Raw genomic sequence first — 25,257 nt, forward strand, 5'->3', positions numbered from 1 at the left:
TTGGCTCAAAAACACCCATAGTGTCAAAATCTTTCGTATTGTGACTTTACTATCATATTCATGACTGACTACCCTGCAGTTAGTTCAGCAATGCAGTGTGAAGCTGGTACCAGTAGGTGACACCCTCAGACAGAGGCAATCCAGAACAGACATTTTGTTAAAGTGTGCACAACCCATAACATTGACAATGCTGTAGGAGCCTATTAGCCAGACATTAGGTAAATAAAACGTTAGTGGTAACATTTTACCTAAAGCATACAAGTATAAGGCTATATATTTCATTAAAGGCATGTATGATGCCTTATAGTGTCTTTATGAAATATCCTAATAACATAGATTATGTGTTTTTTTCATCTATAGGAAACTAGCTCAGGATCATTATGAGATGATATAATAAGACATTTTGATGCAGTCACACATTCTTCTAACGTCTAACTAAGTCTTATGATGCGTTGTCAACACATAACTGTATGCTCTAAGTAATGTATTACCTGTCGGAAATAAAAACACATGGTCCTGAACAGAATACATAGTGTTGCCATTGTGAATGCTACAACTGCAGCGAAGGGACATGCTATTTTCAACATTTCCTCACAGGTAACCTCTCTTTTACCGTATGCTATTTCTGTGTGTGCTGCTGACACACAGGTGTGGTCAGACCTACTGGTATCAACATAACACTCATCATTTATTAACATGTTGCTTCCAGGTAATGCACCTTTCAGTAACATACCACTCATTCACTCACTAGCAGTAAGTCATTCGGGATCCAATACCTCATTACCTAGCCTTTGCCCTACGCTGACGAATCCAATTATGTAATCGCTTTACCATAGAAGTTATGATTTTGATTAAAATTGATCAGCTTGATCTTGTTATGAGGCATGCATCTTACTGTGGGTGTAGTTTCAGAGGACATGAGGCATTCTGAGAATGTCAGTGATGTACAGGCTAGTTTGACGAAGAAGGTTTTGATCTGCGTTAGACCTGATACAACAAGCTCCTGAAGTTAGGCTGTTCTGTAGCTCTAACAGGGCAGGCTTTGTAGCCGAGGGATACAATTGTAATACAATTATTATACAAAATGATACTGTGTGATACTGAGTGTTTTGACAATCATAACTTTTACAGGTCTGTAGTATTTTGACACATGTGAAATAACCAATAATGGACTTGTAACTGTGCTTATCAAGACAGCCATGAAGTAATCTGAGAAAAGGACATTTTCTAGCCATCTCCCCAACTGTATTTCTACCCTCCCTCCCTCTCTGTCACAAACACCACACTGTCTAGTTTTGAGAATTCTCCTGCAGCTGTACATGGAGGCATTAGGACCCAGAAAACACCTTTCCTCTGCTCTCTCTCTATGGTTCACTGGGAGAGCCGGCTCTTTCTGTTTCTCTCTGTCCCTGTTTCGGATAGAGTACAGTTGTTGGCTGTGATCCTCTGTCTCCTCCTTTTCTCTCCTCCTCTGATATGGCTGCCAACAGACCGGTTAGCCCCAGCATCGTGTGTGGACCCCAGTCTGAAAAGTGTGGTCCCCACCGACTACCTGCCGGACCCCCCAGGTCTCTCTGCCAGCGACTGCTGCCTCTCAGGAACTAGGCTAGTGTCCGCAGAGAAGTTTTCTCTCCTCTGCTCAGGAGGGACATAGTTGAGCTATTCCTTTCTATTTAGATTTGTTTCTCTTTTTTCCTACCTCTGTGGCTTTGCTGCAGCTGTGTCTCCCCCTGTCTCCTCCCTCCCTCTCCTTCTCCCTTGCTCAGGACTCTCTTTCTTGTGGTTTTTCATATCACTACGGGACCTTTAACAGGTTTGACACTTGTTTTCTCTTTTGATGAATTTAGTTTTACCTCTTCCCGTATCTGAGAGAACGAAGGACTAGGAACATTTTTGAAGATGCTGCTTGGGCCTGGACTAACAGCCTGGGGTCGCAGGTCAACGCCACATAAAGCCTCGCCTCAAAGTGAAGATTAGAGGAAGGATCTGTATCGTTTTGCCTCAGTTTGTTTTGGATTCTGGAACTCTCTTTTACCTTTAGTTGGAATTGGATTTGAACTAGTTAAACTAGTTTAAACTAGTTTTTGTGGCTGTGGAAGTATTTGTGGAGTACTTGAGTTAGGGCGTCTGTGATAGACAATCATGGGCAATGCGGCAGGTAGTATGGAGGTGCCCCTGGGGAAGGAGGGGAAGATGGTGTCGTCGTCACCAGACTTGGGGGCCCCCCAGAAACAGCCTGCAGGGCCCAAGCTGCCCATGCCTGCCGAGGAGGAGTTGGAGGAGCGCTTCAATATAGTTCTGGTGAGTGGACATACATGCTGGCCTGTCTATACACACAAATATACACATATGCACACATACTTTCACATAAACCCAATTGCGAATAAGCAGACAGCAGTACACACACACACACACACACACACACACACACACACACACACACACACACACACACACACACACACACACACTGCAAACACTGTCATATAGGCACTCAGTTGCACAATCTCCAGATTACAGTGACATAGACAAACACAAAGACACAGTAACATAGGCACAGTTGCACAGATAGACACTTGCATAGATGCATAGACACACACACACACACACACACACACACACACACACACACCCAGCACAGAGTGTGGTGCCGGTGAGGGTACACACTTACTTTCACACACACCCAAACAAAGAAACAACAAGCAAAACAATAGAAAGAAACCAAGAATGTCGAACATGTTGAAAATGTGCACATCCCCAGGACAGGCTTATCAAAGCTCAGGGTACATAATGTGACTGTGGAAAGTCCTTTATTCTAAGGCTTAGACTTGTATTAAGTTCATTGTATGGTCAGGTGGGGACAGATAAATAGGAAGTTATAAGCCATGTTTTCAGTGCATGCAAAACATGGCTTATAACTCATAAACTTTGAACATTTTGTGTGGTTTGTTTTTGAGTCCTACACTACAGTGTAATGGTATCAGTTAAAGATTTCTTCAAGTGGAAAAAATTAAGTAGATACCTTACAAAACATTTTAGAAATCATTATATATGGGGAAAATAATATCCATGCAGTGAATTATCCAGCCAGTCTTCCTTTCCCCTGCTCATTTTCCCTGGTCGTTGATGACAATTCCACAACAGAATCAGTGGCAATTGGACATTCCTCGACTATAACACAATTTTCTCCATCCTCCGATCACTGGGCCTATTTGTCTTCTGTCTACAATAACATCATGTTAGGTTGTGACTAAACAACCCGTGGTGGTGTTGACAGCACCAACCAATCTGGCAACATATCTTGAGCTGATCACAGCTATGTTTGTCATGTTGCCGAGCACCTTGCTATATCATCAATTGCATTCCTGGTTTGTAGAGTACTGTTCTCTCTCGCAGCTATCTCTTAATTCTCCTCCTGCAGATGCGCAGCGTGTGATAAGTCAAGTTCAAGTTGATATATCATTACATCATGTACAGTGCACCGAAATGCTTAAGGCAGAGCAGCTGTACAGCATCAATCAACATCGACAATACCGTCAAATAAGTACAAATGTAAACAGAAATATAAGCACTAAAAGTAGTAGCTGTAAATAACAGTAGATACAGTCAATTTTCGTAGCAGCTTGTAGGTGTAAAGTAAAGTGTATTAAGTCTATAGGGCAAGAGTGCAATGTCAGTGGAGTGCAATGTCAGTGGAGTGCAATGTCAGTGGAGTGCAATGTCACTGAGCAGAAGGGGGGTTGTAGGTACAGTCGGGGGGGGGGGGGGGGAATGTTTACATAACCGGAGACACGTTTGAAAACAGGCAGCAACGTTACAACGTGACTTTCGTAGCGTATTATCAGGGTCGAGGATCACAAACTACCAGATGTCCACTCATTTTGAATGAGTAAAGATAGGTAAAGATGACGTTCAACAATCTTCAACATTTCGGTGAAATCTCTAAACGATAAGCAATCAGAAGAGGTTCTGTATAGGGTACCAGTAGATGCACTACCAAACATGCTGGCAAGCAAAATAACACCTGCCAGTGGCCAAACAACAGTTTGGTCATACACAATGCGTTGTCAAGGCATCAGACTATTACCTGAGTCATATCACATGGGGATACAATTTAGTCTTTAGTGCTTTGGCCAGATGACTAACCAAATGCAAGTCCCCATAATGGTTCGCTAATGGAGAGTTCAGGAACTAAAGTCAATAGTTTCAATCAGAGTATTTGGTCCAACCTGGTTAAAGTCATTTGATTGTTCATTTGCATGAATTAGCATAAGTTAACCCACTGCAGTTCAAGTTAAGGCTGCTTGAATAATGAAAACATACATAAGAACCTTAGCCTACTATTGCTCAGCCGACTTCCAACCCAATTGCGCTCTATACTTTGGTGAAAGTGTTTCTTTTCATTCCTTAGTGCAGTAGTTCATTTAAAAAAAACTACCCCCTCTTTGAGATTAATTATGAACCCAGCTACATAAAACAGCGTTGCCCATAGAGCACCTGTACTTCTTCATCAGTTGAAGGCCATTGTTTACATGTACAGCAAATATAAACTGTTGAATAAATGCATGGTATAACACACACATGAACTATAAGCAGAGTTCAGCTGAGGGGTAGTAGATCATGTCGGGACCTCTAATAAGTTGTGACTGTATTCAGTGCCATCGCTGCACACAGGATTGAAAAAGGTCTGTGTGTGTGTGTGTGTGTGTGTGTGTGTGTAGTCTTGAGAAATCTTGAGAAATCACTCTGGTTGTGGGTGAGGTCGAGGGATCAGAGTTGTTGTTGTAATGAATCAACCAGAGCTTTGCAAACAGTAAATCCTGCGCTAGCTGCTGCCAATCCAGGTTAGCCTTTTTGCGTGTGTGTGTGTGTGCATGTGTGCGTGCGTGTGTGTGTGCATGTGCGTGTGTATGTGTGTGTGTGTGTGTGTGTGTGTGTGTGCATGTGTGTGCGTGTGCGTATGTGTGTATGTGTGTTAGTTTGTGTTTGTATGATTTACATACACTCTCCAAACACTTTATTAGGAACACTAATACTGGGCAGGGCCTCCCTTTGCTCTCAAAACAGCCTCAATTCTTTGTGGCATTGATTCCACAAGATGTTGGAAATATTCCTTTGAGATTCTGGTCCATGATGACATGATTGCATCACGCAATTCCTGCAGATTTTTCAGGTGCACTTTCAAGCTGTGAATCTCCCGTTCTACCACATCCCAAAGGTGTTCCATTGGATTCAGATCCGGTGACTGGGAAGGTCACTGAAGAACACTGAACTCATTGTCATGTTCATGAAACCAGTTTGAGACGACTTTTGCTTTGTGACATGGTGCATTATTAGGCTAGAAGTAGCCATTAGAAGATGGGTAAATTGTGGCCTTGAAAGGATGCACATGGTCAGCAACAACACTCAAATAGGCTGTGGCATTCAAGCGATGATTGATTGGTATTAACGGGCCCAAAGTGGGCCAAAAAAACATTCCCCACACCATTACATCACCTCCACCATGATGTGGTATGTTCCTAATAAAGTTCTCAGTGAGTATACATTCCCCTGTGTATTGTCTCTGTGCCTTTTTTGCCACATCACTCTATTGCAGAACACTAAAGATAGATCACTCCACAACATACAACCCCCCCCTCCCCTTCATCCCCCGGCAAATCACCCACCCACCCTCACACACACTGTCACACGACACCCCCGGACCAACCTCCCTCTGTACTCTTCATCTTCTGCTGAGTGTGCATAGCAAATCTCAAATGTACCAAACGGCCTACTTTGACTGCATACCGAACAGCCTGGTTGGTATGCGGGGGACCATGTACAGATGAAGACATAAAGTGCAGCTGTAAAACTATCATGGACCTCAGTCTGCAGTCCGCACCAGGGCCAAGCAAGGCTGTCTCAGCACTAATAGAATGGAGGCCTAATACAGACAGAGGAGAATGTGTCAGGTGTCAACCACACACAAGCATGCATGGCACTGCTGGTATGTGTGTGTTTGTGTGTTTGTGTGTGTGTGTGTGTGTGCGTGCGTGTGTGCGTGCGTGCGCGCGCGTGCGTGTGTGTGTGTGTGTGTGTGTGTGTGTGTGTGCATGTGTGTTTATGTATGTGCGTGTTTATTTACAGGCATGTGTTTTGTTAGTGTGTTTGTGTGCGTGTGCGTGTGCGTGTGTGTGTGTGTGTGTGTGTGTGTATGTGTTTGCATTATGTGCTTGTGCAGTTTACATATATTCCCCTGTGTATTGTGTCTGAGTCTGTTACAGTACATGCTAGGCTCTCTCTGGATTAGCATTCCATGAACAATTTGTTTGTCATAACACTGCTGTGCTTATAGCATCATGTGCAGAACCAGTTTAGTGAGATCAGCATGATATAAGCAATGATGATGATAAGGGGGTGCTTTAAGGCAAGGCTTGGCTCACATCTGCTCGTTCTCCCTATTCAAATTTATATTGAGCATCTCGCATTACTTTGCATATCACTTTGCATATTTCCCAGAGGGCAATGTTGTGGTGGGTGGATGTGTAAATGTGCATCTGTGGATTTGTATACTGTATATACAGTTGATGAGTTAGTGTGTGAGTCAGTGCGTCACAGTGTGTGTGTGTGTGTGTGTGTGTGTGTGTGTGTGTGTGTGTGCGTGCGTGTGTGCGTGCGTGCGTGTGTGTGTGTGTGTGTGTGTGTGTGTACTTATGTGCATTCCTGTACATTCAAATGCTTAAACATCTCTTAGGTTGAACTATGTATGTTGTAGTGTGCTCACAAAACTACTGTCTGCTCCACTGATGACAGGTGATAGGCTGTCCTGTCAAGAGTGCCAAAATGTACGCACACACGCACACACACACACACACACACACACACACACACACACACACACACACACACACACACACACACACACACACACCAATGGTCTTGATCCTGATTAGCCTGTCAAGAGTGCCAAAATGGCTGCCCAGTCACCACTTGGTGGGAACCAACCCAGGTATCCCAGGTATCCATTACAGAAACTCATACAAAAGACCCTTTGTCACAAAAGATCCCTTAGAGGGACAGATATAGTACATCAACATGACAGCAATGTTGACAAAATTCCTGTTTCTCTACTCCTGAATTCACCCTACTCAGCATTTTGACAGCTTATCAGTTCCAAGTTATGTATAGTATGCAGTCTTTCAAAGCCACCCTTAACAGAAGTATATTCTGTATCTGATTAAATAAAGTTGTGATGCAGGTATTTGCACTGTTCTTATGTATTGCCTGATCTTTCTCCCCTTTCCATCAAGTGGTAGAGAAAGTGGGGCTGGGGGGGGGGGGGGCAGAGGAGAGAGTAGGAGAGGGAGAAGAAAAGAGAGGGATCTTTTCCTCTCCCTCTCCTACTCTCTCCTCTGCCCCCCCCCACCCACCCCCCACCCCCTTTCTCTATCTCTCCCTCTTTCTTCCCCTCTCTCTATCACATCGCTCCATCTCCCTCTATATCCCTTAAGGGGGAATATAGCCTCTCACACAGTTCCCTCTTTTACCAACTGCCAAACTGCCATTGAATTATGTAGATCAGAGTCAAACACAGATACACGCTAACCGCCCTGAGAGATCCTCCTCGGTGGTTTTCTGGTAAACTGGTGTCGGCTTAATTAAGAGACAGAGGGATCTACGGTACGGCTCTCCAGGCAATTGGAGAAGACGGCCTTGACCGCACATCTTGTTGCTCGCTGACAGCCTTTCTCCTCAGAGAGTTACAATTAGACCTAGAGTGACTGTGTACAGTATAGTGAATGACAGAATGAGCAATGCCTGAGTGAGCGGCCCATCTACTTTGTTATGACAATGAGAGCCATCTGATAGGCTGATAGGCACACAGCACATGCACATGAGGATGTAGGCACACACACACACACACACACACACACACACACACACACACACACACACACACACACACACACACACACACACACACACACACCAATGGTCTTGATCCTGAAGGCCCTTCAAAGCGATAAGGATGTTCTCTGACATCGGATATTTTAGAGATGCATGGCCTTGCGTTTCAGTCAGTGTGCATGTATGTATGAGTGCGAACGTGCATGTGTGCGTGTTTGTCAGAGTGTGTGTGTGAGAGTGTGTCTGTGTTTGCCTGCATGTGTGTAGGAGTGTTTGTATGCAGTATGAGTGTGTGGGGGGAGGTTTGATAATCGATAGGATCTAATTAGGGATTAGTGCAGTAGCCCCGTCAGTACTGATCCTTAAAGAGACAGGTGTCTGATCATGAGAGAGGCCCCATCACTTGAATGGGTTTACTGTATGCACTTGACATGCAACAAGACAACTGGTGCAGGCAGAAATTCTTAACTAGCCTTTTCTGTATAAACTACTGATCAATGCATTTCCAAACAGGCTTGTTTTTGGGAAAATGACACCCACCAATGACCCAACTGGGGTTAGATAGATTCCAGGTGATGACATCACTTTAAATAAGCACGTACACTCAGGCATCCTACTCTGAGGGCTATTAAAAAATCACCATTCATACTGTAAACTAAAAAGCCACTGCCATAAAGATACCATGGTAAAAACTCAAGTTACACTCAATACCCTCTGTATGCCCTGTGCAGGATTGGTCAACCAGCCAACTCTAATCCCAGTTCATTGATTGAGTTATGAGAGCGCGGGGCTGTACGATTGATTTAGGATGCTGTTTGGTACTAGTTGTGCCCCTGTGACATGAATAACTTATGTTACAATCAGTGCTGTGCTTGAAGTGGATTTACTAACTAAGCAGTGCTTACAAAACGTGGTCCAGTAATGTAGTTCGTCACTTTCCTGGAACTTGCACAAATTGGGCTAATCTCAGAAGCTCTAATATCTGAAGTAAAACAAGTAGCTTACGTGAGCGAAACTAGCATTGAAGGAAGCTTCCTTAGGAAGCTACTGAGGAATTGACTCAACAACTTTGAGTGGCCTTGTAATATGTCTCTGTGGGGATGTACAGTATGACGAAGATTGTGAGTTATATGAACTTAAACTAGAAGAGGAAGAAAATGGGTAGGAGGATGACAAGGAGGATGAGTGGGTGGGGAAAAGGGATAAATATGTTTTGTCCTTGAGTAGGAGTCTCCTGTCGCCTAGCCCAGTTTCATGGGGTGGCTGGGGCGTGTAGGGCTATAATTAGTACATCTGTGATGCACTGTGTGTGTGTGTGTGTGTGTGTGTGTGTGTGTGTGTGTAGAGCCTTTTGGTTTGGGTGGGCAGCTGAAGCTGGAGTCCTAATAGTTATAATATAGGACACTGTGGGTGTGTGAGCATGGAACCTTGGGAGTGTGAGTGTGTGCGTGTGTGCACACGTGCATGTGTGCGTGTGTGTGCGTGCGTGCATGTGTTTGTGTGAATATGTTCTGCGTGTGTCTGACTATGTGCACATGCGTCTTTGGCCTCTAATTCAGAACTCTCATTGTCACCAGCGGTAAAGTTGAAGTTTTTATACAGTTAGTGGGAAGCTCCTAGAGTCCTGGCAAGGACATCACCGTAGACTCAGCTGAAAGACCCACGGTCGGCAATTCATTATTATGCACATAACTTGACTTGTCAGGCCATTCTCAACAACAGTATTTCTAACAATCTTGTCCTCGAATGCTCCTGAAAGTGTTGTTATTAGTGGCATTTCTGGAGTCAATTGCGCAGTAAATGCTAACATGCTAATTAGTATAGTACAGCATGGTTCATCTCATAGTTTAGAACTGGGGGTAGCATGAAATCTGATCATTTTGCAAGAGTACAGTAGAGTTTGTGTGTGCAGCAGAACCAGTTTACAGTTTAAGTGCTGTTTGTGCTGTATACGGTTTAAAATGACAAACGACCAACCTAAACAGTCAAGCATCAGAATCAGGCCAAGTATGGCCAAGTATATTTGCACATACAGGAAATTGACTTGGTGAGGTTGGTGCATGGACATAAAAAACAAATGGCAAAATATGAACAAAATAGCAATAACAAATTTACAAATTTACAAAAAAGCAGCAGAACAATACATCTTGTAGGCTGTGTGAGACTAAGTGGCAATGAGGGTAGAGGCTGTGAAATGGGTATGGGGCACGTACACTATAAATTAGAATAATTTTAAATAATTATAAATTACACTATCAGTGCATTGTGTGTGTGACAGGGTGGGGGGGGGGGTGGAAGTCCCAGAGTCAGTGAGAGGCAGGGGGCTTCTTTGTGAGCCCCACTGCCATGGGGAAGAAACTGTTCAGGTGGCGGAAGGTTTTAGTCTTGATTGACCGGAACCTTTTACCGGGTGGCATCTACGGTGACTTGTAGTGAACAAAAAGCTCCTTCATGAGTAGCCTGTACAGTTGACCTTGTCTAACTGCCTAAGACTTTGTTGATACTGTTGCTGTTTGTAGGCAGAAAAACAAGTGAGTCATGACTGTGGCTTTTGATGGTTACAGTAGATATCAGTGTGAATAGAAGCATGTTTCACATCAGTTGGTAAACTATATAAGTCATTATTGGACAGGTTTTAACCATTTGTAAACGGTTTAGAAATCATAAAGTATAATTTGTTTTTGTATTAACATTAGAGCATAATTCCTTTATTACAAATCATTAACAAGTTTAATACATGTATTTAGATAATTAAATAATTACTGTATGTTGTTTTTTGCAAGTATACAGTATATTCAAACAATTGATAAACAACGACTGTTGTTACATTTTGGTTTCAAGTGGGTTGAATACAAGATAACATGTGAGTATGTTGATGATTATTTGAGAATTAAATATGTTTTCCACATTCATACATGTAATTGTCCTGGAATATTTGGTGTCAAATCATGTAGAAACAAATATGGTTTTGCACAGCTTCTATGGCAACACATTTTTCCTTGTTTTACCCATAGCAAAGTGTAATAGGAACACAATGTGTCAGCAGTAATGTAAACGGTCGTGAAATTGACCACTGAGTCATAGGGGTGATTGTATAGGGCAGGTTTGTCCTTGCTGAGTGACACTTAATGAAATCATTGACAGCACATAATGAATTATTGAACTGCCGGTCATAGCAACTGGCAGTGTTGTGCATTGAGGGGGCATTGTGTGACTATTTCTAAGGCCTGCTCATATGATTCATAGGGTTTTCAGGTGATACAAATAAATGTAGATATGTTTTGCAGTATTGTATTTCATTTACTGAGTTATTGAGTTATTGATCATCCATCATAGAGGTGAACATATTACTCCAGAAAAGTGTGTCTACTCAGAAAAGGTCTTAAAGATAAACCATGATTTAATCTTATGAAACTGGTCTAGCTTTCACGTACAGTACAAAATCAACGTTCACATTAAAATCACACTAATTTTCATGTTCTCCACTGTTACTGTTGCAATAGAATGTAATTTGTCATCGCTTATCACCTCTGTCTAAACATGTCATATGACATTTTCTAAAAGCCAGATTCAGCTATTTCCATAACAAGCCTTATATAATTACAATATTCTCTTTCTCTCTCTCTCTCTTTCTGTAGAACTCCATGAATCTGCCTCCAGACAAGGTGAATCTCCTCTGTCAGTATGACAACGAAAAGAAGTGGGAACTGGTCTGCGATCAGGTGGGTGTTTTTGTTTTTGTTTCACAAAAGCATTTCTGCGACTGAGATGTATCACATATAGTAACAAGATCAGAAACACTTTACAAAAAGGCGACTGAAAATCTGCGACAGCAATGAGTTCTCACATCCTGCCCTCTCACTCGGAATTCCACTCCTGCTGCTTATGAACAGGGATTATTATTTAGGTTCAGAGATACAATGGAAACATAACTCCTTCCTATTCCATAGAATAGCAGTGTTTTACCTATCACAAATTAGTAGGCCTATATCAAGAAAAATAAAACCATCAAGATTCTTGGTGGAGACAAATAATAATTATTAGATTTAGATATCTAGGCCTACGTTTTGTCATTGTCAAAATATGATGGGGGCACACACCATTACTTGAAATGTAATGTAATGTAAATTACTTTAGGCTATGCCCTTCACAAGTCTGTTTTGTCTGTGAATGAACTTTAAATGCGTTCATGCCGCCAAACACATTTGCTTTCTAAACAAAAGGGTCAGAGATCACCTCTCATACGCAGACACCTTGGTGAAACGAGCCCTTGGCTGCTCCATGTACTACTATTGAAGTTATAAAAACACCATAGCACCTAGATAGCATGTCAGTTTTAGAATATGGAACCAATGTGAAACAGCTTGTAAAGAGTACTACGTCCTCATGATTGATACTGTACAGTATGCATCCTTGGAGCTTTGTATACCTTGGTAGTGACACTGTGTGTGTGTCAAGTTTGTTTCTGTCTAGGTAAGTAGGCTGGCACCCGTCTGACACTAACAAAATGTGTGGTCACACACACACAGACACACACACACACACACACACACACACACACACACACACACACACACACACACACATACACAGCATCCTGCTGGGAACCTCATCAATAATATAAAGTACGTTGCTGTGGCAACAGTGACAAGGCAGAAAACTTCCTGTGGCTTGGTGGGGAGTGACACAGAAGACACCTGTCACAGCAGAACAGTCCTTTAATGACTCCTTGTGGCTGGTTCCCTCACACTACCAATGCTAATGCTCATTTCTATTGAAATGCTGTGTGCAACAGGCCTCGTGTTACATTTGGAATAGGATTTTTTCTCAACGCTAGTTGAGCAGCTTATCAAAGTAAGGTGTTTTGAAGCAGTAATTCAGGGATTTTCTTTTCAATCAACACACAGTACCCGAATGACTTTTGTCCAACATATTTGTACACTTACCAGTATACGTTGATACATGTTGATAGTTTTATTACTGGAAAAACTTGCAGGTCACTGATGTTCAAGTTATTACAGCAATACAAACCAGCCCATTTGAGATAACAGCAGGTTTATGTGTACAAAGATTGATTTCTATTAATTGGTTGATTGATTTTCAGATTTGTGTTTCTGTAAACTGAAATGTCACTACACTTGCTCTTTAAAACCTCTTGCAGATCAGTTATATTTGCATTAAAGATGCCATGTAATCATTGAGTCTGTGAAATCTCAGCTGAAGTCCCTGCCTCCCCCACAGCACCCAATACAATCAAATGTAATTAGGTGCGTGCGTGTGTGCGTGCGTGCGTGTGTGTGTGTTCTTTCTCCTACAGGAACGGTTCCAAGTGAAGAATCCTCCCTCTGCTTACTTGCTAAAGCTCAAAAGTTACCTTGACCAGGGAGGAGTTAGTCGTATGGTACAGTATTATTACAGTAGCCATAATGATCCTATCTCTGAGACACAGAGCTACAGTATGTGCTTTATAGTGAGTGGGGTCTCAATGTATGGAAACAACAAGATCACATGGAATCACATGTTGTTAATGCATGTATTCTGCAATTGCCCCAAAATCACAGTTTGGGGAACATGTTGTATTTACACAGAATAATGCTTTTAAAATTACTGTGCTTCTATTGGCTGATCAGTCAATACTTATATTAAATCAGGCCATTAAAATCCCTTTTTTGTAGGACTGACAGCTGAAAAACAATGCTAAATGGATGGATTGAGACCTTCATAAACTACAAAAATTATGGCAGAACTATAGATATTGGCAAATGGGACAGAACTATAGACAACTATAGAATATGCATGATCTGATTTGAATAAGTGAATGTTCAATTAAAATGTAAAATAATGTGAATAGCAATATTTGTTTGTATTTGCAGTATGTCTATACTTGACTTGATGGGAGTTGTGCACACAACTTGTTGTTTATAACTGCAAATCTGAAATGTGTAATTTTATAACAATTTGTCATTGTGACTCATCTATTGTATTACACCTCATATATGCGCCATATATGGTCAAAAGTAAAACATAAAAACAATTGCTCATCAAAAAAAAACTGGACTTTTCTTGATATTCTGCAGCATTAAACATTCTCTTACATCTTGATGTCAATGGCAATGACCTTGTGTGTGTTCTGACAGTTTAAGAGGCGGGCCCAGGAGTCCACTCAGGTCCTGAGAGAGCTGGAGATTTCCCTGCGGACCAATCATATCGGGTGAGACCCGACCCTTGAGCCATAATCCTTATAATCCTCCATCTATGACTGTAGTGTAATCAACTTTTCTGCTTTCACCAGCATACCATCCAATCACTATTGCAGTGATTGCAATAGACTGATACTTACAGTAAGACAACAATGAACTGTCGGAGGCACCTTCATATTATAGCTAATAATGTACTGCCATGGGCACTTTATGACTAAAGTCTTTGGGTAGTGTTTGCTTGTGTGAGTCTTTCATTATTGTCATCATTATTATTTGTTATTGCTGTGTCCAGTAAGATTATTAGTTGTTGTGGCCAGTACAGTATGTGACTGGTGTGTCTTACCAATATGGATGTTGTGAAGACTGTTGTTAAACTCCACTGTTGTATTTAGTTGTTTTAAACAAAGTGCTGCATGTGTGGTTGTTGAAATGTCTGGTGGTGGTTATGTTTGGGTCTTTTGGTTGTAACGTCTGGTTAACGTAAAGTCCATGTTGAGTAGTGTGGAGTATAGGACTATACTGTATGTGGTTTGCTGAAGTGTTTGTTGGGTCTCTGGAATGTTCTTCTTCCCTCCTCCTCAGCTGGGCACAGGAGTTCCTCAGTGAGGAGAACAGTGGTTTGGATGTACTGGTAGACTACCTGTCCTTCGCCCAGTGTGCTCTCACGTGAGTCCCTAACAGCTGGGCCTATCTAGGAGTAAATTAGACTGAAAGACCAGACTACAGCGCCCTGCGTGCGTAATGGGACAGTGACACATTCTTTCTTCTTTTGGTTCTACACTCCAAAGGTGAAAGAAATGGTGAAAGAAATATGTACACAAATACCATCAAATAAAAACTGTGAACCTCTACTTAAACCTCATAGTGATTGTTTGATTTAAAATCCAAACTTTTGAAGTGTAGACCTAATACTAGAAAAAATGCTTAACTGTCCCATTACTTACGCAGGGCGCTGTATGTCCTTGTAATGGTTCATTATGTGGGTTATTGGCATTTTCCTCTTCATTTTCAGACAGTTGGTAATTGGACGTATCTAATATTAAAGCAGAGTGCAGTTATTCTTTCCTTGACCTCTAACATTGCATTTATGTATCCAGTGACTAGATACATTTTATTGGTTCCATTTTAACTCATTAAAAAAAGACTAATATCTACAGGTATGACATGGACAGCTTGGATAATGGGACACCGCCTACAGACAGGGGGAAACCCCTAGATAAATCTGTGGAAGACCTCACCAGGAGTGCCAGCAACTCACCCACCCATGGTGCCACCAAGGCTGCTCGTCCCCTTACTGTGAGGTGAGCGCCTCCTTCTCAGTAGACTTTAGTACTGGTAAGAGGTACGGTCCTGGTGAGTGTGGGAGGTGCAGACCTCACACACTGAGGACTGAGGGCTTACTGTTCTTATCGGCCTATTCCCTACCATATCACAGAGTGTTTACATGCACAGAAGGGGAAGGTGACTCTCAATGTGTTCATTCATACCCATGAAACAGGTACGATCAGTCTGCCCGAGGCTGGATTCAATACTATGTCACACGATCACAATGAAGTCATAACCATGAAACTACCAAAACCTGAGCATTGGTTGGGCGAGGGCAACACTACTTCTAGGTCTCAGGTCTGCTACATCACTGCGCAAAGCTGACCACAGCTATCCGCTACACCCACACACATGCACACACGCACACACACACACACGCACACACACACACACACACACACACACACACACACACACACACACACACACACACACACACACACACACACACACACACACACACACACACACACAACAAACTGTCCTCTACTGATCCCCCATGAGAGTTGATGTGGATGTAGATAGATCACTGTGATTGACGTCACTGCTGGATCAATAGAGTGGCAGACAGACTGATACACACACACTTAACAGTATTTGCCTGGGAGACATACAGTACAGTAGGCCTGGGTTTGTACCCACATTATTATGGGATGCAGACACTGGTCAATGTTGTGATACAGGTTCATTTGTTTGATCTAATAAAGGAAGTGGGACTACGGTCCCTCACTCTAGATCCTTGCATTCTAGAACTATTTCTGTATGGCTACACTCTTAGAATCAATAGCTATGAGAATAACGGCTTATTATGTGACCAATAGGAAAAGTGCTTGAACATAAATATTTGCACGTGCAGGTTATGACACAGGGCTGACCTGTGTGTGCCTGTGTGTGTATGTGGTGGGGGGAGGAGGTCGGGGGGGGGGGGGGGTAATGTAATTTGAGTAATGTCTGACTGACTGGGACCAAACCATCAGACATTCCAAGCAGTCATCAGACAACTGGGAAGGTCCATTTTGGCCCAGTGTCATTGATGCCTCACAACAGTGTGTTACCATGTCTCATTCCTCGCCCCCTAGGGCCTCATCTGTCACTGTTCTTTGCACCTCTTTTTTTTGCCCATATTTCTCTCTCTCTCTCTCTCTCTCTATCTATCTCTCTCTCTCTCTTTCTCTCTGTCTCTCTATCTCTGTCTCTCATTCAGCCATCAATTTTGACATTTGAAATTGCCATATGCCAGACATTGTTACACTCTAATAATACATTGTTACACAGGCCATAATGTATGTCTTTAACAATTGGTTTAGTCTAGTCTACTACTCTATAACCACGTTGCAAGAGATATGATGAAAATGTCCTCAAACAGCAATGATATTATGCACAAACATGCTATTACATAATGTTATAATGTTATGCATGAGTAATGACATGTTAATAACAGGCACATCTCTCACCTGGCAGATTCAACTCTCTCCACAACAGGAAAGCGTTGAGGAACTCACGCATCGTCAGTCAGAAAGACGACGTTCACCTCTGCATCATGTGCCTGCGTGCAATCATGAACTACCAGGTATAGACATTACTGGAACATTGACACCTTTCTCCAGAGCATACATATCGGTCCCACTTTAAAATGAATTACAACCTGTAAACGCTTAATGAAGCCTTTATAAACCTGTTATATGGCCTGCATAGGTGCTCAATAAATGATTTATGGACAATTGTCAAGGGGAGGCAAAAGCGTTATGCCATGTGTCTATTTCACTATAGTCCGATATGCAAGGCTCTATGAGACAGGTGTCAAGTAGATTAAACTATCACTTACACCTATGGCTGCACAGGCATTAGCAGGAATTTAAAGGCATGGTACCACATTTAGTATATGGTACCACATTTAGTATATTCCCAGAAACCCATCTTTTCAGCTGTGTGCTGTGTGCAAAAGCAACAGTTGACAGGCTCAGTGTCAGTAGGGATAGAGTGTATGACATATGATTGACAGCGGCACGTCTGTCTCCCCTGTGTTGTTAGTCTGGGTTCAACCTGGTGATGACCCACCCCTGCTGTGTGAATGAGATCACACTCAGTCTCAACAACAGAAACCCCAGGTGAGGAAAAGCACTGTGTGTGTGTGTGTGTGTGTGTGTGTGTGTGTGTGTGTGTGTGTGTGTGTGTGTGTGTGTGTGTGTGTGTGAGTTCACGTGAGTGTATGTGTGTTTGTGCGAGTGTGTTTTTGTGCATGACTGAGTGATTGAGTGAGGGAGTATGAGGTGTACTGTATGCTATTGTCAGCTGTGTGTCAGGGTGTATGTATGCATGAGTGTGTTGAGTGTGTGTTTATACACAGGTATGTACAAGTGCGTAATGTAACATTCTACCCCCCAGGACCAAGGCCTTGGTGCTAGAGCTGTTGGCTGCCGTGTGTCTAGTGAGGGGGGGCCATGACATCATCCTCTCTGCCTTTGACAACTTCAAAGAGGTCTGAAGGGTCTCTATGACAACGTTGTTCCCTCTGTGTTCAGCCAATCATCTCCCTTTATGTGAATCCTCTCAATATTAGCTTAAACTTAGAGGGCCTCCCACTTTTCCTATAAAAACAGTGCCTTCAATATTCTCCCCTCTGGACTTTTTCCACATTTTGTTGTGTTACAACCTGACTTTAAAATAGATTTATTTATGTTTTCTGTCACTGATCTACACTAAATATCCTATAATGTCAAAGTGAAAATTATTTTTTAATTAATTAAGTAAAAATTAAAAGCTGAAATGTCTTGAGTCAATAAGTATTCACCCCCTTTGCTATGACACTCCTAGAATTAGCTCAAATGCAAAAATGTCTTCAACAAGTCACTCAATATGTTTTTTGAGTCCATCTGAGTGCGAAGATAATAGTTCATGTGATTTTGGAACAAATATCTTTTGTTTTTATAGGGTCTCTGGTTTGCATAGGAATCAATTACAATTACAATTATTGACTAACTGCAAATTAAGGCATGAAGTTCACCGCAGATGAAACGTGTTTACAACCAACATGTAAATTCTGTTGTGAGAACTTGGCAAAATCGTGGCTGAAATAGCATAGTGTCTGCCTGGCTTGTGTAGCTATCAACATCGGGTACAGCTATTGAGTGATCATCCTTCAGCCTTTAGCTTGTTTTCGCAGATGACCACCACTGATACTGTGAACAGTCCATACTCCAATGTCAACCTTTCAACCCCTATCCAACATTCTCTTAGTCATCCTGTCTAAGTGTGCATGCTCAATATGTATGGTGGTGTGCTATAGGCTGGAACACCTCTTGTAATTCTGTTGGAGGGAAACTCCCTCACCCACTAACCTCCTGGCAGCTGTTAGGGCAGTTGTCACCCAGGCAGAAATATTCAGAACATTTGTTTTGACATGCCAGTTGAACTTTTCCTCAGATCTCTCAGCACTGTCTGCAAGGCAGCAACTGTCGTCAGAAAAGATAGACTCCTGTGGCTAGGGCTAGCCAGACAGTATGGTCGAGACCAGGGTATTGTTAGCTATATGGGCAAGGTCAGAGGGTAGCTAGGCCTTGTCCCAGAGACCCCACTGGTATTTGGTGATTCTTGGCCCTGATTCATAAAATCAACAGTTTGGATTATTTAAAAGGAAAGAAAGCAATAGAGCTAACCTAATGGCTTGATGTAGATCCAAAACAAAATGCTTCACTGTCCCATTGCTTAGGCAGGGCACTGCATGTGCATGTTCCATTTCGGCTGTTGAGAAGAAGTTCCGTTTCAGTGTTGATTACTTTCAGGCAGTTATTTTTTTAAGCCCTGTAATATGACACTACCAGATAGGCTCCGGCTAAACAATGGACACAATGTTTTGAAATATTTAAAGCTGGAGGGGATTAAGGCTTTCAACACTCTTTCAAATGCTATCAGCTGGATAAAGGTAATAAATAATTGAATGGAACTATTCATCAATGACACCATCTAGAGCTTTCACCTGCTCACATTCTAGTCAGTTTCAGAATGCTACTGTAGCAATAATTGCCTGGCATCTCTTCATATTGTTGTGGTGTAAACATGTTACCTGTAAAAACATAGGGCTATCTCCAGAGAAAGAATAAAGACAGGGATACAAACAAATTGTGTGTGACACATGCCAAAATGTTTCACGGTTTTAGCATTACCTACTGTACAGTATACCAGTTAGCTATTGACTTCAGTTTGGGATTGACTAGGGATTGACCCAGAAGTTTACTTCATACTGGATTATAAGAGTATAAAAGTATACTTAAAATCTATACTAAAATATACTAAAATATATAAAATCCACAGAATAAAAGTGTATTGTTATTTAAATCAATCCATAGATGCTCACAGGATTTTCAGAAAGTAGCAGACTATAGGCGCTAAAAGCCCAGGTAATGCCAATTCAAGCTGTGGTTAGCTGGAATCAGTTACCAAGTTGGCGTCACGAGTGGCACAGTGAGTGGCACTTGTTTTGGTATAGCGCAGAGTGTGTGTGTGTGGGTGAGAGATGGAGGGATGAGAGCACATGGTGGAGGAGTGGAGGAGAGGCGGGTAGGCGGAGTGCCAGGCCCGGCTCATGTGTCCCACGGTGGCAGAGCGTGGGCATTGTTTGGGTACGGCGGACGGGCAGGTTGGAGTGCTGCATTATTTAGTGGACATGAGTGGGCAGGGGGAGGGAGGCAGCATTAACTCTTTAAGATACATCACACATTTGCAGACTGCAGCTACAAACACATGTGCTGTAGTCGATGGGGTGACTGAACCAATGTTTTGCAGTGTAGAAGTCATTTGAAATATGAAAACAGGTTTTGTTTATTTGATTGCTCTTCTGTGCATTATACATAAAGTAGAGTAGAGTAGAGTACAGTAGAGTAGAGTACAGTACAGTACAGTACAGTACAGTACAGTACAGTACAGTACAGTACAGTACAGTAGAGTCACCACTGGATAATCTAAACAATGTTTCAATCTCAATAATGCTTTGAGAGACATTCTTTTAATTCTTTGTCCATCAACTCTCTTCTGAACATTGAGAAAATGTACCTTAACAGCGCCCCCTGTCACCCAGAGGGCAATTCATCATGCTGCCTGTCAATATGCTAGCCTGTAATGAGATTGAATGTACATGGATGCCTGTAGAACAGTAGATAGATTTAGATCTCCCTGCAGTGAATTGGTTATGGACCACTTTTACTAATAATCTAGCTCTACTCTGTCAAATGAGAGGCATTAGACAGAGAGTGATGTATGAACCATTCACAAACACACTTTCTTAAGTTGAATCTCTTTACCTACTGTAAAGTCAGAAGACATGTTTGTTGGAGACAGAATGGGGCATAGAAAGGCTGTATGTTTTAGTAGTGGCAGCTGTATTTGCAGGATATACTGCCACCTTGTGCATAGTTGTGGTGCTGACATATTGCAGTGCTAGATTACATTTACCCAATCTGAAAACAACCCAACCCCTAGGGGTTTTCAGACTGGTTCTATATGTCTCTATCATCAGGTATGTGGAGAGAAGAGTCGCTTTGAGAAGCTCATGGAGTACTTCTGCAATGAAGACAACAACATTGACTTCATGGTAAATTATGCTCAAAATTTGATAATTACATACATTACAGCCCATTTTGTTCAGGGATGCACAAAGAAGAACATGTCTGAACTGAGTCTGAACTGACTTGACAACATTTGCCTAAAACTCACAGTAGGATTTCAATGATGTCATAATTTAAAATCACTGCATATATATGCGATGGATGAGAGTTATTTTGAGTGATTCTCCAGAGGTGTAACTAACTGGTTCTCTCCACCAGGTGGCGTGCATGCAATTCATCAACATCGTGGTCCATTCAGTTGAGAACATGAACTTCCGTGTGCATTTACAATACGAATTCACACATCACAGCTTGGATGACTACCTGGAGGTTAGTGAGGTGTCATACACAAACCCCTTTGATTCTGACCCTGAGACACTCCACTTAGCCATCAAATATCCTGGAATTTCTTTGATAGGTAGACTACCATTTAGTCATGTATACAAGTCAAAATGCAAGCAGTACTTACTAGATTGATGGCTATTCAAGACCTTACAGAGCTGATACACAGGAAAAGCAAGTTATTTTTTTAATTTGGCTCACATTTTAATGCAAACGCAGTGGTAGACAATAAGAAAGAACACATATTTATTATGTGTGGCTTTATTTAAAAGGTGGCAAAACTGTTTGTTGTAAAATGTTTCAATTGCACCATACATCCTTCCTTTCTAGCATGGCCAGTTAATGGCATGTGAAATCATGTAGTTTATGCAGTTATATTAGTGTTCCTTTGTCCCGTGTAGAGGTTAAAGTTCACAGAGAGCGACAGACTGCTGGTGCAGATCCAGGCCTATCTAGACAATGTGTTTGATGTTGGAGCTCTGCTGGAAGATGCAGAGACGAAGAACGCCCTATTGGAACACATGGAGGAGCTGCAAGAGCACAATGCACAGGTACACACACATACACGCACAGTTACAGAGTTCAAATGATGTCACATTAATGACACATTCATCTGTGTGTGTGTGTGTGTGTGTGTGTGTGTGTGTGTGTGTGTGTGTGTGTGTGTGTGTGTGTGTGTTACAGATAAGCACCAGGCTGCAGGAGAGCGAGAGGGAGGCCATGGAGAAAGTGACAGAGCTGGAGAAACAACTCATTCAGACCACGAAGGAGGTGGAGCTCCTAAAGGCACATTACCATCTAGCTACGGTCAATCACAACTACATCCTTGACCTGACTAAGATCTAATGTTCCTTGGATATTCTCCTCCAAAGTTTTTTGAGAAGGAAGGCATAATGTGACTTATAAAGCCAAAAAGCCTACAGTGTTCCAAACTGTTTTTCTGGTAGTTATCAATTAAAAACCCCTGCTTATTTTACGCTAATACAGTATTGTGATTCAAAGAATTTCTTAACGTATCCATTGGCAGGCATTTCATAATCTCATCATGAATTTTGGTTAATGCCGGTATTCACACAGCCCATTGTAAACCAATGGAGCATGGCTGCATGGTTATTCTGAAGTTACTTTATGCATGATTATAGGTGTGATTATATTGTATCTAATTACAGTATACTCTACTAAATATTTTCCTTTGTGACACTTTTTGTTTGAGGAAATATAAATCGTAGAATTTGTGGTCAAATCACCAGTTAGGTTTTCTCTACCACCGACGTTCCATAGAAAAAAATCTTCTCCACTTCTGCATTTGGTTTTCTTGGAGGTACTGCGTCGCTATTTGCCTGATGTACATTACATGGACATAAGACATACTGGTATCATAACTTATCATTAGAAAGAAGAGAAATTAAACTGATGGGGATTGTTTCTGAGTACTAAGTATATGTATGTATGTATGAAACACTGTGAGCCTATGTTAACTATGTATGTATTGAATATTATTATTATACATGTCTGTATAACAGGAGAGTCTACGTGAGTCCTGCTCCCAGGTCACCGTGCTACAACAGCGAGAGAGAAAATTAGAGCGGGAGAGGGAGAAGGAGAAGGAGAAGGATAGGGATTGTTCTGCCCAGGCCTTGTTGGAGTTGGAGACCAAAGTGCAGGGGCTGGTGGACCAGGGGCTGGTCCGAATGGAGCGCACCTCCTCCGGACACCTGGACCTCCATGTTGTCTCTGTTAGCCCTCTGGTGCCACAGACAGGTCAGCCACAAGCCACACTCTTGTATAATGTCCTCTCATAGGGTCCTCTTGTATGTGGTCCTCTGTGGCTCAGTTGTTGGGAGCATGGCGCTAACAAAGCTTGGGTTGGGGGTTCGATTCCCGCTGTGACCATATATACTGAAAAATGTATGCATTTGCTGCAATGTCATTTGCTTTGGATAACAGCGTCAGATAAATGGCATATACAGTATTATATATATTAAAAGCATGCATGTAAATGTAGATATTATGACCTATCTGCAGGCCTCCAATTGGCCTACAAATGTATTACACATCAGTACAGTGAGGTATTACACTGCAATCAGTATCTTTCATTAGAGCAGGATACGTACAACTTTCTATCCTAAATTATCTTTCAACAATCAGAAGTAATGTTTTTATGCATGGTCAGTCATATTCAGTTCCCATACTGTAGAACTATACATTCAATTCGATTAATTGTTAATAAGTGAATTGTCTTCTCTATTCAGCACAAAAACTCCACAAACTTTTGTTCCCCAACAGGCCCAGAACAAATCACAACCTTTGATGGTCCTCTAGCCCCTCCCAACTCAGCAGTCCCACCTCCTCCCCCACCACCTCCCTTACCAGTTGTCACAGGACAGACTCCACCTCCTCCTCCACCCCCTCCTCCCCCAGGCTCGATTGTACCACCTCCTCCACCACCTCCTCCACCACTGCTGATATCAGGAGGTGCCCCTCCACCACCCCCAGGGGGTGGAATACCCCAACGGTTTGGAGGCATGCCTGATGCACGACCAGGTAAGCTATCTCACCTGCCCAGATCACCAAATAAGAATATTCCTTAGAGAACTGACACCACAGACTTGCCTATGATATTTCAAGATTTAATACATCTTCAAGAATGATTATGTAAGCAAATAACATAACAGACAGATATTGTCTTTTCTCAAATGTGTGATAAAGGATTTGTATTACATGACAGTAATCATTTAATATTGAAAGTATATTTTTGAAAATGGTGGACATAGCATTTTGCAACGAAACTCTTAGTAGTGGTGGTTTTGTAAGGTTGTATTATGGTGGAAAAGTCCACTAAAAGGGACTTGCAAACAGAAATAGTCATGAATAATTGAATGTCCACTGCTTCTAAGGTTCAAGCTCTGTGTTGTTTTGCCCAGGTATCAGAAACAAGAAGCCCATTCAGACCAAGTACCGCATGCCTCTGTTCAACTGGCAGGCCCTAAAACCCAACCAGGTGGCTGGGACAGTCTTCCATGAGCTAGATGATGAGCATGTGTTGGAGGTGAGACCAGAGTACACTGATGTTTACTTTTGTCTGATCATCGTTTGCATTTCTCTTTCTCTCTCATTCTAATGATCTAATTATGTGTGATCTATTATTATGATAGATAATACTACTGTATCATCTGTAATAATAATCTACTGTCATACTACTGTATTATCTAATTATGTACTGCTGCATCCATCTCTATCCTCCATGTTCCCGCACTAGGAGCTCAATATGGATGCCTTCGAGGAGCAGTTTAAGACCAAGGCCCAGACTGCCACTGCAGACCTGGGTACACTGAAGGTGAAGGTCGCCCATAAGACCCTCAGCAAAGCGTCACTACTGGAGCCCAACAGGGCCAAGAACCTGGCCATCACCCTGCGCAAGGGGGGCATGGCCGCCTCTGACATCTGCACAGCCATAGAGACGTATGCATCTGTCATTCATGTGTTGTTCATGTGCTATTCATGTGTTAATCATGCGCATAAAACAACATTAATGTCCAGGCCCCAGTTTTTCTTAACATTTCTGTTCAGATCTCGGATTGAATGAAATCTTAGAATTGAGTATTTAAAAACAAAAAAATGTGATTCTGATCATTCGGATTCAGATTCTGTTTTGGTAATCTCATTTGACCTTTAATCTGGATCAAGTGTAGATTTCAATTTTTTTAGAGCTCTGAGGTAGCAAATGGGATAGTTTTGATACCAAAAATAAAGATTATCTTGATCCCAGTGAAGGGGTGGATTCAGTGTGGATTTCGAAAGGTTGAAGACAATATAACAAAGGCATTTCAATGTAACTAAAATGGGAATGTTTGTAAAAAGAATATACATCATTTGTGTATTGGTTGCATTCAATGTTTTAT

The 25,257-nt window shown here is 42.0% G+C and overlaps 1 protein-coding gene across 3 annotated transcripts in view; it reads left to right on the forward strand.

Annotated features, from left to right (window-relative positions):
• The first annotated feature begins 1,422 nt into the window (after nucleotides 1-1,422).
• fmnl1b (formin-like 1b) overlaps nucleotides 1,423-25,257 on the forward strand; it is a 29,418-nt gene continuing 5,583 nt past the window's right edge. For 2 of the 3 annotated variants that reach the window (XM_083688036.1, XM_083688037.1), the window contains exons 1-17: nucleotides 1,423-2,301; nucleotides 11,526-11,609; nucleotides 13,205-13,288; nucleotides 14,025-14,098; nucleotides 14,670-14,753; nucleotides 15,245-15,388; nucleotides 16,875-16,983; nucleotides 17,445-17,521; nucleotides 17,799-17,892; nucleotides 20,926-21,000; nucleotides 21,233-21,343; nucleotides 21,757-21,906; nucleotides 22,040-22,162; nucleotides 22,879-23,116; nucleotides 23,642-23,899; nucleotides 24,280-24,404; nucleotides 24,615-24,817. In XM_083688036.1, coding sequence (XP_083544162.1) covers nucleotides 2,143-2,301; nucleotides 11,526-11,609; nucleotides 13,205-13,288; nucleotides 14,025-14,098; nucleotides 14,670-14,753; nucleotides 15,245-15,388; nucleotides 16,875-16,983; nucleotides 17,445-17,521; nucleotides 17,799-17,892; nucleotides 20,926-21,000; nucleotides 21,233-21,343; nucleotides 21,757-21,906; nucleotides 22,040-22,162; nucleotides 22,879-23,116; nucleotides 23,642-23,899; nucleotides 24,280-24,404; nucleotides 24,615-24,817 — 2,192 coding nt within the window. In that variant the 5' untranslated portion in view covers nucleotides 1,423-2,142. The remainder of the gene's footprint in view (nucleotides 2,302-11,525; nucleotides 11,610-13,204; nucleotides 13,289-14,024; nucleotides 14,099-14,669; nucleotides 14,754-15,244; nucleotides 15,389-16,874; nucleotides 16,984-17,444; nucleotides 17,522-17,798; nucleotides 17,893-20,925; nucleotides 21,001-21,232; nucleotides 21,344-21,756; nucleotides 21,907-22,039; nucleotides 22,163-22,878; nucleotides 23,117-23,641; nucleotides 23,900-24,279; nucleotides 24,405-24,614; nucleotides 24,818-25,257) is intronic. The other variant, XM_083688038.1, reaches the window with a different exon arrangement.

Source organism: Argentina silus (genome assembly GCF_951799395.1).
Source record: "Argentina silus genome assembly, chromosome: 16".
Taxonomy (NCBI): Eukaryota; Metazoa; Chordata; class Actinopteri; order Argentiniformes; family Argentinidae; genus Argentina; species Argentina silus.